General features: G+C 39.4%; 1 protein-coding gene across 3 annotated transcripts in view; it reads right to left on the bottom strand.

Annotated features, from left to right (window-relative positions):
* Nucleotides 1-1,338: 1,338 nt before the first annotated feature.
* The window catches only part of KCNS3 (potassium voltage-gated channel modifier subfamily S member 3), a 37,197-nt gene continuing 25,795 nt past the window's right edge, over nucleotides 1,339-12,740 (bottom strand). For all 3 annotated transcript variants that reach the window (XM_039369323.1, XM_039369325.1, XM_039369326.1), the window contains exon 4: nucleotides 1,339-2,041. In XM_039369323.1, coding sequence (XP_039225257.1) covers nucleotides 2,004-2,041 — 38 coding nt within the window. In that variant the 3' untranslated portion in view covers nucleotides 1,339-2,003. The remainder of the gene's footprint in view (nucleotides 2,042-12,740) is intronic.

The following is a 12,740-nucleotide window of genomic DNA, read 5'->3' as shown; positions in this document are numbered from 1 at the left end:
AATGGGATTTTCCCATGTATTTTAAGAGGAAACATAGATAAGGCAGCCTAGAAATGTAAGTGCCCTCCTAACAATTCCCACGCACTCACAGTTTGTTGGCAATTTCCATTTTGCTGTATGGGTTCATGGTACTTAGATCACCTAGCTGTCTTATTTCAGAGAAGCCTAACAGAATTTTTTTGCTAGCCTTCTCCGTAAGGTAAACAGATCCAGAGGCATATACAAAATTGTTAAAATTGTGCTTCTCAAGACAAACATGACTATTATGGTAAGATGACTTATTCAAGTCACAAAATGATCTTCTGTGGTTAAGATATAGGATAGGATTTAATAGGATAGGATAGAAGCTGGAAAAGACCTTGGAGGTCTTCTAGTCCATCCCCTGTTCAAGCAGGAAACCCTATACCAAGGGTAAGCAACCTTGTCTCTTTTATGACTCGTGGACTTCAGGCTCAGGAATTCTGGGATTTGAAGTCCACGAGTCATAAAAGAGACAAGGTTGCTTACCCCTGACCTATACCATCTTAGACAAGTGACTGTCTCCTCACTGAAGGCGGAGCTCATCATAGAATGGCACTCTGGATATTGCTGAACTTCAGTTCCCAGCATCACTAGGAAGGATGAGTAATGTAAGATATAAAAGTAGGTCTCGACTTACAGCAGTTCACTTAGTGACTGTTCAAAGTTACAACCGTATTGAAAAAAGTGACTGTTACAGCATTCCCATGATCATGTGATCAACATTCAGATGCTTGGCAACTGACTCAGATTTATGACGGTCACTGTGTTCCAGGGTCATGTGGTCACCTTTCACAACTTTCTGACAAGCGAAAGTCAATGGGGAGGCCAGATTCACTTAACCATGTTACTAATTTACCAACTGCATTGTTTCACTTAACAACCGTGGCAAGGACGTTTGTTAAGTGGGGCAAAATTCACTTAACAAATGTCAGACTTAGCAATAGAAATTTTAGACTCAATTGTGGTTGTAAGTCAAGGACTACCTGTACTTAGCCTGGATATCTACAGCGAAGGTGAACTGATGAAATGTGCATGGCATCATCACACAAATACAATGTGTATTTTTATTAGTGGCTTTTAAGGATAGAAAGAATATTCACACTTTTAAAGGCTGGGAGCCTGAGAACACTGTGGCTAGACAAGAAAACAAACCATTAATCCAGATTCCTCTGTATTTTTACAGGCTGCCTGCTGAGCTAGTGAATTCAGTCATTTGCCTAGTCCAGACTTCCTGGATTGTATGTTTTAAAGCCTCCACAGAAATTTTCATCGCTCAGCGTAAAATATTAAGCAAGAACACGCACACTCATCGAGGAAAATTGGTCATGTCCAAACTTTATTAGTGTTGAGGTAGCCTTCCTTCTTGTGAAGAAGTTGGGTGAGATATTTGCAGAGTTGCCCTGCTGAAGTTTCGATTTTATTGACATTTGTTTAACTACAGCAAGCAGAAGAGCAGCAAGCAAATACATTGTTCTCAGTGTCGTCATTGTCATCCAGCAGCCAAAGTCAGTGGCAGAAGTTATGATGGGGAGGGGAGGAAGCATGTGAAGGGACCCGAAGGGCTGGTGCTTTGTTAATTCACCGGGGGGGGGGGGCATGAAAAGAAGGCCATGTGGGGGAGCTGGGTTCTGTATAAATCCCCCCCTCCACCCATAGTATAAAATGAGGCTGTTGATGGTACATATGGCTTGCTTAGGGTGAAATGGGGATTGGCAAGAAGCCGCAGCAGCAAATGCACAGTAAGCTGTAGTGAAATTTGCTAATAGTGCCTCATGTTTGCCACTTACTGCTTCTCCCCTAGTGCTGGGAGAGAGAGAGAGAGAGAGAGAGGGAGGGAGAGGGGGAGGGAGAGGGAGAGGGAGAGAGAGAGAGCTCCTTTAACCATCCTGATTTAGTTGGGTTGCTGAAGCGTCTCGTCAACAATACATGGATTCATTTGGCTGTGCTTAGTGCCCGAGGTAACCATCAGGCTATAGATCCAGTCACAGATGGGTCTTCGAAGAGACTAAGGATGCACGTTCTAAATGAGGGAGACAAACACACACACACATATATACATGTGTATATATACATATATAAATGTTAATGCTTGTTTTTTTCAAAATCAACTTTTTATACACAACTCAATGATGTGCTTGGAAACAATACACTGGCATGCTAATAGCAATAGCACTTAAGACTTATATACTGCTTCACAGTGCTTTACAATCCTCTCTATGCGGTCTGCAGAGTCTGCATTTTGCCCCCAACCATCTGGGTCCTCATTTTACCATCCTCAGAAGGATGGAAGGCTGAGTTAACCTTGAGTCGGTCAGAATCGAACTCCTGGCAGTCGGCAGAATTAGCCTGCAATACTGCATTCTAACCCACTGCGTCACCACGGCTGTCATGGGGTTCTACTCATTCCCTGTGTCCCTAAAGAATAGAAATACCCCAGTCTTCCTTCCTTCCTTCCTTCCTTCCTTCCTTCCTTCCTTCCTTCCTTCCTTCCTTCCTTCCTTCCTTCCTTCCTTCTAGTGATTGAATGCCTGGGCTTTAGAGGTTACACAAGGGTTTTTTCCCTCCTTAAAAATACAATGATTCAGGAAGGCCACAGTAGCTAAAATGCTGGTTTAGAACAATGCTATAATGAAGCCCTTCTGCACAGATCTGTCCCCTTTCACTTTCCCCACAAAATAATGCAAGATAGCCAAAACTCAGCTATGAAATATTAGATCCGATTATGTGTTTAAAATCAGATAAAGGGGCCATTTGCAGATGCCTGCTGTTTTCATTATTCTGACAAAAACTGTGTCGCAGCATTCCACCGCAAGCTTTGCTTTTTTGGGACATGTGTGTGACATTTGCTACAAACATAGAAAATGAGGAGGCTTGCATCACAATGCTGTTATTTCATCAGACAAACCTCTCTCCCCTGTGAACACTACTGATCAGATATCTTCTGATCAGCTGAATCCAGTCCAAAAATCCTTCCTGGTTCTATTTTTCAACAACTACCAACTGTGTTATGATGGACAAGAGGGAAGAAGGAAGAATGAACTGAAAATGTGTTCATGTTCCATATGCCTTGTCCCCTACTCATTTGATACTAAGCTCTTGGGCTCCAAATCACAATGCTTACGCTGAATGGAGGAGGAGGATGGGAGTAAGAAGTATGCTCCTAACATTGCCTGTCCAGGGGGGGGGATCTAGAATCCTATCAAACAAGGCATTGTTTTATTCATGATCATTTCTCCAGTGTGTTATTTATATTAAGAATTTCACATTTTTCCAAATGACTTTCATTGGTCAAGCAACCCCATTGGAAGGTTTTTAATATTGGATCTATAATGTGTGATCATCATTACTTCTCGTACTGAAAAACAATTTCAAATTCTATTGATTTCAGGATGAGAATTCAATGGATGCTTAATTGTTCCCACTGAAATTCATGGAACTTTACAACATGGAGCATCCTGCTTGACTGATTACAACTTTAGCAGAATATTAGGAATCTATAGGCTTTCTGCTTTTTTTTTTTTTAAGTGAGTTCATCAGTGGACTTTTCAATCATCCTTTAAAAGAGGAGGAACAACAGAAAATGCCACAAAAATAGAATCAAACAATGATACCTAAGATGTTACAGATAGACTTCTCTTAACGACCACAACTGGGACCAAAATCTGTTGTTGAGCAAAGTGGTCATTAAGTGAGATATCCTGTGACCAGTTCACTCAATGACCACAATCCCAGTTGTAATTGTTGAGCAATCTCATAGGTTTGCTAAGCTAAAACACTCCCCCCCCCTTCCTGCACAAGCATGAAGTCGTAAGGAGAGAAGACACTGACAGAAGGGTTTTGCATTTTAACACTCTAAAATCTGTGTGCAGGCATGGAGAGGCAGAGAGCTTTTAGTATGTTAAAATCCTTATCTTTCTGACTCTGTGCTTTCTCCCCTGTGAGGGTATCCTTCTGCGGAAACTGGCAGAGACGAGTCATAAATCAGCCTTTCTAAGACTAACACCAATCATTAAGTAGGGACACCCTGTACTGAACTACAATTCTTAGGATTTCTGCTTATTTGCCATACACCAGCAGGGTTTGTTGCAAATCTTAATTCAGCCACATCAAAATGGTCACAAGTGATGTTTTCATGCGTTGATTGCCATTGATCTTATATTTTGTTTCCTTTCTAGCCTACATCAGCATACATTATATTGACAAACATTTTTTCTATCACAGATCAGCTAGCTGACCACAGAAGGTGATCATTAATATAGTTCTTCACAGAGACCTTTCAGGTTTCTCCCTGTTGTTGGACTAATGGTTCTGAAGTCTGATTTGAGAGCTGAGTAGAGTTACAGTCAGGGATAGGCAACCTTGGCTCTTTTATGACTCGTGGACTTCAACTCCCAGAATTCCTGAACCAGGCTGGCTCAGGAATTCTGGGAGTTGAAGTCCACGAGTCATAAAAGAACCAAGGTTGCCTACCCCTGGTTACAGTGAAGCAAAAGGTGGAACATTCACTCCCCTACCCAATTATTTTGTCTGAAATAAGTGTATCACTTCTTATTGGGTAAGGGAGGCTGAGAACTGCAAAATGAATTTTGGGAGCCCCAATTGTACAAGACCTGGTCTTATATTGTGCAACCACTCTGCCAGCAGAAGCAAGATGGACACAATTAGAGAGCAAACAAAAGTGGAAGAAACTGCAAGAATCAAACTGGAGAACAGCAGTGGTTTTATTCTCATCCCATACTTTTAAAACTCTATCTGGCTTTGGTAACAATACCTGTTATTTCACAAACCATTCCAAGCATTTTAGTTCTATTTCCATTTGTTTTCTAATAATAACCACTAGATATTGGAGTACGAGATGACTGAAGATTCCCAAGATCATCAGACTGCACAATGAATGGCAGCATGATAGGGATGGCTGGCTGGATGGAATATTCTAGTGATCAATTGTACTGTATTATATATGAATGTAACACCTTGTCTGCAACTCCTTAAAGCAGCCATATCTTTTCCTAGGATCTTTATCCCAGAAAAAGATGCAGTTGCTTTAAAAATTGCAGGCAGATAATACCTTCTTCTTTCTATGAAGAACCATTTGGAATTCCAAAACACTGCCCATCCCTAATATGAAACTATTTGCACAACCATGATACGGAAACAGAACAGAGTGCTAAAATACAGAGAGGAATACAGGCATTTTCTTCAAAATGTCATGACTTGGGGGGATAGAGCTATATCCAAACAAGGTGAGCAGTGGCCAGGTGGGTCCTGGGACAAGCTTGATTCTGCACAACATCGCCACAATGTCATTGCTGCAGAAAGGCCTGCAGGGAGAGCTTTTTGGGAGCAGTGTCCCACCTGGATATAGATTCTTGCTTGAGTAGCCTTTCTTTCACAACTATGATCAGAACCTAAAAATTCCAATATCTGAGCCTCTGCTTTGAGATTTACGATAAATGCTGGCATAACCAACCTCTTGTATTTTTTCTGTCTTGTCTACTAACCCTACCCAGCCATTTGGAAGCTCTGACACTTGATACTTCAACCTAAGAGTGCTTTATTGCTTCATCCATAGGTCCTTGACTATTGAACAGAGAACTGTGCTCTGTACCTTAAATCTTGGATTGGGCCATGTGTACGTCTGCCTTTAGCTGATACATTCTAGGGTGAATGAACATCATAATGCTAACCTTGGGCTGTTGTTCTTTGCAGACTCAAGACCTGGACTAAAAAAACCCCCAAAACTATGCATTCAGTATAGACAAAGTAATATCTGGCTATGTTTATGTACTTACTAAGAGACTAAAAGTAGGATTTAACCAAGTTAAATGAAATGAAAAGGATGTATAAAAATAATGGTGATAATAATTGGGAAGGATTCAACAGCAAGACAAAAATGCCAAATTCAATCTGAACATCTGGCTGACTCTGCAACAAACCATAATAATATTCCTCAGGCTAAAAATCCAATGAATTTGGTGAAAAACTACTTACATTACAAATTTTAAAGCAAATAGAAAATGCAAGAGGCTAATGCACTACAGTGGCATGCAGTTTGTTTACTACTGAGGTTCTCGAATGTCTTAAGTTCCTTACACCTCCTGGAAAAGCATTGGAAAAGCTTCCAATGATGTTTGACTTAGAGCTTCAATGAAAATATCCAGTATAGAGCATGAATCACTGTGAGAGACAAAGATTAAAGTCCTCTTACTTAGTTTCAGACATGTATCAGAGTGCCTTGGTTCTGAACTTCAAATTTAAAAAGCCATTTAGGCCATAACCATAGCCCACTGAACAAATTGGAACCTAATTTTAGAGTTGTCATCAGCCATGAGAATTTCAAAGCAATTTTCCAATTTATCCTATGGTCAGTTTTAGTTCTTGTAAGTGCTGATTCAATAGAGTGCAAAACTCTGCTATCAATCAAAATTTCGCAGACTACATAAAATGCACATCCTGTGTGACATTTATTTAAAATTAAGTTCTCAAAGTCATAGGAAGGGTGATAAATTTCCGCATCCCACCTTTTTATTAGGGAATCCTCTAAACATCTAAAAAATAAATCTAATCTTTTAAAAACCTTACAGCAATATTTATGGGATGCCAGTCCACTCATTTTTCTTTCCTTTTTGTCTCTATTAGCAATTTTGTCATGAAAAATGGTGGTCTTTATTAATTTTTAGACATGTAAGGTACTTAATCTAAGTAAATGTTAAGTAAAATTCTGAGAAAAAACGGCTTTAGTCATTTAATCACACATAATTTTTTGGTCATTATATTTTGCTCCCCTTAAATGGTGTTTCAGACTTTCATACATTTGAGACATTAAAATTTTCTTCCTAAACATATTTTCATTTAAAAAGAAAGCAATGGACAGCACACTAGTCACATTTTCCCCTTTTCAATAAGATTATCAAAGCTGACCTATAAAAAGTCTAAATGATCACCAGGCGGCAGCAAAGAGATATAAAAACATATAATCCTTTACTGCCTGCCACCTAGTGGCTCTTTGGAGTTTTGCTTCCCAAGAGACATATTGGAGACTAGAAAAGTATTACTGCTCTTTATAACAAAGACTAGATTAAAAAATCATAGCTTTTGAAAATGCTATTTTTTTTTCCTACTAATTAAAAAAGACACTGTTTCCCTTTGGCACAGATTTTATATTTTACAAGAACAGTTTTATGCATAAAACCAAATTAAATATATATATGAGATATATTTAACGGATTTATATTCATTAATTTGTCTTTTGGGTACAATAACTTAATAAGTAATTAAATGGGATATGTATATATCCCATAACTGTTGGATGGGATGTGTGTATATCAACTTTTTTAAAAAAGTTGTATGCTGTTTCCTATGTTTTTTGTTTAAAAAAAAATACAATAAAATATTAATTCATCTGGAAGAGGGAATGAATAATTGAGGATTTAGTTCAAGATACATCATTATTTTATTGCCAGAAAATGGGAAATATATTAAGTATTTTCATATCCAGAAGAACTACTAACCAATATCTCCACCCTACTTTAAGGAAGATTCCTTGAATTAAAGCAATCCAACTCATCCTCATTCTCATCATCTCCACTAGAAAAAAAACACAAAAAACTTCACATGTTTATTTCAAAGGGAAAAGCGCAGTCTAATTTCCTGTCATTCATTCTGGAAGGACAGGTCACTAACTAGCAACCCTCCTGTGGGGTCCTTGGTGCTGGGGCTGGTAATCGTCATGATGACGTTACCTAGCTTGGCAATGAAACGTCTGCAAGAAAACTACCAAGCTCCGAGAGCACCAAGGACCCCACAGTTCAGCCCTGAGATACAAATATTCCCGTCTATTGGCAGCTTCCCTTCTACTCTTACATCCAAACTCTGGGTAAATGCATGTTTTTAATACATGGCAGTTATGTATAAAATGCTAGTTTTCAAACTGGTCATGCAAATGTGTCTTTCCCCCGGCTCACTGCTTCAAAAGCTGCTCACAGCTGCCTCCGCCTGCAAAGCATGCAGAACCTCTTCGCTTTGCTGAGAAAAATGCCGGTGTCCGGACTTCGAGACAGCTGTGCAAATGTTGGCTGCTTTAATGCTCTGAAGACAAAGCTGCAGCTGTACTACTACGCTTGTCAAAGCCCTTTTCTAAGTGTTTTGCATAGATAAATATAGACTGACAAGGGACTGATAATCAGTTACACTGAGATCCAGCTACCTGAATACGGAAATGATACATATAATTGGTTCTTAGCGGATTTAAATAAATATATGATTACGTGGTCTGTTTTCTAAGAAATGCACAGACAGGGATTGAGGTCCACTTAAAATACGCCATAATAAGGTTGGGCGCTTGATTAAAAGGTCAGTATCTTTACTAGATGGATCCAGGTAATTCAGGCAATTAAGAATAGCCCTCATTAGTCATGGATCACAAGTTAACGCAAACATGATAGCAAGTTCTGCAAGGTGTACGCATGGGACCAACTACAGATTATAGGGCAGATAAACCATCACAGAAGATATTGGTGAGTAAATAAACTACAGGCAGTCCTGAACTTATAACAATTTGTTTAGCGACCATTCAAAGTTATAACAGCACTGGAAAAAGTGATCCGTGACCACTTTTCACATTTTGCAGCAACCCCATGGCCATGTGATCAAAATTTGGATGCTTGGCAACTGATTCATATTTTATGATGGTTGCAGCATCCTGGGATCATGTGATCACTTTTAGAGTAGAGTAGAATAGAATAGAATAGAATAGAAGAGTTGGAAGGGACCTGGAAGGCCTTCTAGTCCAATCCCTTGCTTGGGCAGGAAACTTATATACCATTTCAGACAATTGGTTGTCCAATCTCTTTTTGTGAGCTTCTGACAAGCAAAGCCAATGGGGAAGCTCCGTTTACTTAACAACCATGTTACTAACTTAACAACTGCCCTGCCATGATTCACTTAAGAACTGTGGCAAGAAAGGTCATAAATGGAGAAAAACTCACTTAACAAATGGCTTGCTTTAGTAAGAGAAATTCTGGGCTCAGTTGTGGTCAACGTCGAGGATTACCTGCACTAAGGAAATATAATTTTATCATATCATGCACTATACTTCTCCATACGTTTCTATCCTTGGGAGTCACCTTGCTCCCAACACACATTTATACACCATGTCGTGCATTGCCTTTTGTTCCTTCTTCCTGAATATCTCAACTCCCTCCAGCTACAACCTTCTCAGCTCTCCCCCTTCCTCTTAACCCAGGGGTGTCAAACTGCCGGCCCACGGGCCGGATGCGTCACCAGGAAACCGCGCCCACCCCATTGCCGGCAATGGGAAAAAACCTCCGTTGCGCGACGTTACGAGTTTGACATGTCTGTCTTAACCCATTCCCTCTTCTATATTTGTTTTTGATCCTTGGTCATTCTCTCATTGTGACCAAACCCCCTCAGTATGTATCTTTCGGACAGATGCCTTATTTTGTATTCAGCCCATATATATTCTGCATCCATTCATTCTTAACTCCGTCTCTTTTTGTTTTGAGTATCTACTCCCACTGCTTCCAATTTTTATGTTGCTTCTGACATATCCAGTTCTTGTTCCATATGATAAATGGGCAGAAACAGATAGTTATATAGTTCACTCAATAAATATTCATGTCCTACAACAGATTAAATACTATCACTACTATTCTACCCATGTCTGCATGTCTTACAGCTTCTATATCCATTTCCCCATCTTTAGCAAGGTACTAAGGTACACATAATTATCCATTTGTTCTAGTTTTTCATCATTTATACATGGGTAGTCCTGGCTTAACACAGTTGGGTCCAGCAAATCAGTAACTAAATGATGCAGCAATTAAGCAATGATTGGTTGTCAACCAATGTTGTGAAGCAAGTCGTCTTGTGATCATGACTTGCAATTTTACTGCAGGCTTTTCCATTGGCTCTGCCTATCGCAACCTGGCTGTGAAACTTACAAGTGTCCATCACACAACTGCTGGGACACTCTGCAACTGTTGTAAATGTGAGGGCTGGTTGTAAAGTTATCAAACCCGTCATAATTCTGAATGGTTGGTAAAGAGGATAGTAGTTAAGTGAGGGCTACATGTATCATTTACAATTGTTTATTTTCCTTGTGAAACCCAACAATTTAGAGTATCTGACAGATTTATTTTCAATTCGTACTCCTATAGTATGCTCGTGCCCCAACCGAGACAGTTCTAAGAAGTCATCAGAAGTATTCTTCATATATTTATTTTAGCTTATTTAAATTAATATGATTTGTTGGTCTGAAATCATACTTATATTTGCCTACATGAAAAAATATGCAAATATTGTCTTCTTTCTCTTTCTTTTCATTTTAGAGCCAAGCTGCAGCCCACAATGTCTTTGTTTTGATGATGATGTAAAAACAAACATAGCAACATGATTTAAAAATGTAAAGCTTAGGAGCGAAGCAGGAATCTTGTTGACAATCAGCAAAAGTTCCCTGTGCATCCTAAATGATAAAAGGAAACAATGCTAATGGCTATTTTGGCATCATCTAAAATGAGATGGGTTCCAAAATTATTTCTCTTACCAAGAGCTCACAATCAGCAGAAAATGTGATTGTATCAGATGTTTCTGCATCAGTGAGAAATTTCCAAGATGGAGATGATGCTATTCACTCTTTCCCTTTGTACTCAACAAACTCCATTTTCCCTACAGCAAAACAAAACTGGGGAATATGCTCTACACTTATGCAAATTCTTTCCAAGACAGTATCTGGAACAGTGGAACAATCCAATATTACGGTGGCTGCTTTCTCTGGAGAAATTTCAGAGACCTGAAATGGAAAAAAAAGAAGTGGATTCTGCACCTGGTGGGAGGGGAGGAGATGATGTTGGATCTTCAGCTTCTAGAATTCCAAGCTACAAATATTGTACAAGGAGTTGCCCTGTATATATTAACAAGGAAGTCCCTGGTTGGGAAAAGCTGATAGATCAGTGGTGGCGAACCTATGACACGGGTGCCAGAGGCGGCACTCAGAGCCCTCTCTGTGGGCACGCGGGCCGTCGCCCCAGTCCTAGGCCTTCAGCTGGGTTTTCTAAAACCTTTTCGCTTTAAGCCTCTGCCGCCGTGTGCAAAAAACAAAAAAAAGGTTCAATCAATCAGTCAATTTCAACTTCTTGCAGGAAAAAAAAGATCTTGCAAAGTTGGAATTGATTGATTGAACTTTTTAGTCCCACCCAGTCTGCCATTACCACCGCAGCCACGCCTGCCCAATGGGCCACACCTGCCCAATGGGCCACACCCAGCCAATGGCCACACTCACCCGGCACCCGACGATGCATAAGTGGGTTTTGGGTTGCAGTTTGGGCACTCAGTCTCTAAAAGGTTTGCCTTCACTGTGATAGATGATAGTTATATTATGATATATAATATGATAGTTATGTTATGATAGATAATATAACTCAACCCAGACTTTTTCTTTCATTCAGTTTATGAGGGAAACAATCTGCCTACGTCCACTGGCCTTGCATCTACTATCACAATCTCCACCTCCCCTTTCACATTCATATTCTATTCTCACACATAATAGACTGTTATTCAGTCAGCTAAATTCATATCCAATCCACTCTTGGATATACAACAGTCTTTAACTTTATTAATCCAATTAGCATATGCAGGAAGAATAAAATGTTTAGCTTAAAGTAGACATTTTGGGGAGACCATGAGCCCACTTTGAATTTTCTGATTGGCTCATGGAGAAAAGGCTAGCACAGAGACTTACTTACAAAATGACTGGCATTTTAAAACACAAAATACCAATTTGCTAAATGTCATACTAGTCCTATCCTGAGGCATTATACCATTCCACTATGATAATATTTCTATGTTGCAAATAAATATTATGCTATAGATTCATGTTTAGCCTTATAACATGACATCTACCTACTTTTAAAATTAAAATAATCCTTTTAATTAAAAAGACGTGTTTAAACAGTAGGTATCAAGGAAAGTGTCTGTCAGCACACTGGTGCCTTCAAGAACTGGGCTTCCTCCCTTGAATTTAAATAGAAAAAGATTGAGTGGGTTGCAAGCAACTCCTAAGCCTGCCTTTAGGGCCTTCAAGAATGGGGAGGGTTGAACATTTTGGACCTATTTTGAAGTCTGGGAAGGACTGAGGGCATTAGCATTCCTAGCGCACCTCCATACTTACAGCAGGGAGAAACGTTAATTAAGGAAAGACTATTCTATGCATACGGGCTTTCGCTATGATTCAAATGCCACATGATCAGGAGTTCTAAATCCTTCGTGCATGCAGATGGTATTCCTCTGTAATGATGTTTCTCCTTACCTGGGGGGGAAAGGAACGTGACAACCGGAATGAGACAGCTCCAACTATACTCTCAAATGATTATCAATTAGAAAAGAAAAAAACCCTCTAACAGGGATAAAATAAATCAGGAACTTCAAACGGAGTGTCACACAGAGTTATTCTAAACAGAAAGTAATTATTTTTGGTGAAAATAATTCTGTGTAGACATCTCCTCATTCTTACTGCCCAAACATTTCTATTTCTTTAGCTTAAAAATACAGTATTTTCAAAGTAGTTAACAAAGTAAAGTTTTAAAAGAGTTGGTTATTTCTAGAGATTAGCATTGCATAACTGTGAGAGTTTTCACAAACTGTTTAAAATTTGCATTTTGTGGGTAGCAACAACCTGAACATCTAATTGGGGTGGGAATTGC

The sequence above is a fragment of the Crotalus tigris genome, unplaced genomic scaffold (assembly GCF_016545835.1).
Source record: "Crotalus tigris isolate CLP2741 ecotype Arizona unplaced genomic scaffold, ASM1654583v1 scf7180000021046.533783, whole genome shotgun sequence".
NCBI classification, from domain to species: domain Eukaryota; kingdom Metazoa; phylum Chordata; class Lepidosauria; order Squamata; family Viperidae; genus Crotalus; species Crotalus tigris.
Note: the sequence above shows the minus strand (reverse complement) of the source record. Positions and strands in the feature narration are given on the sequence as shown.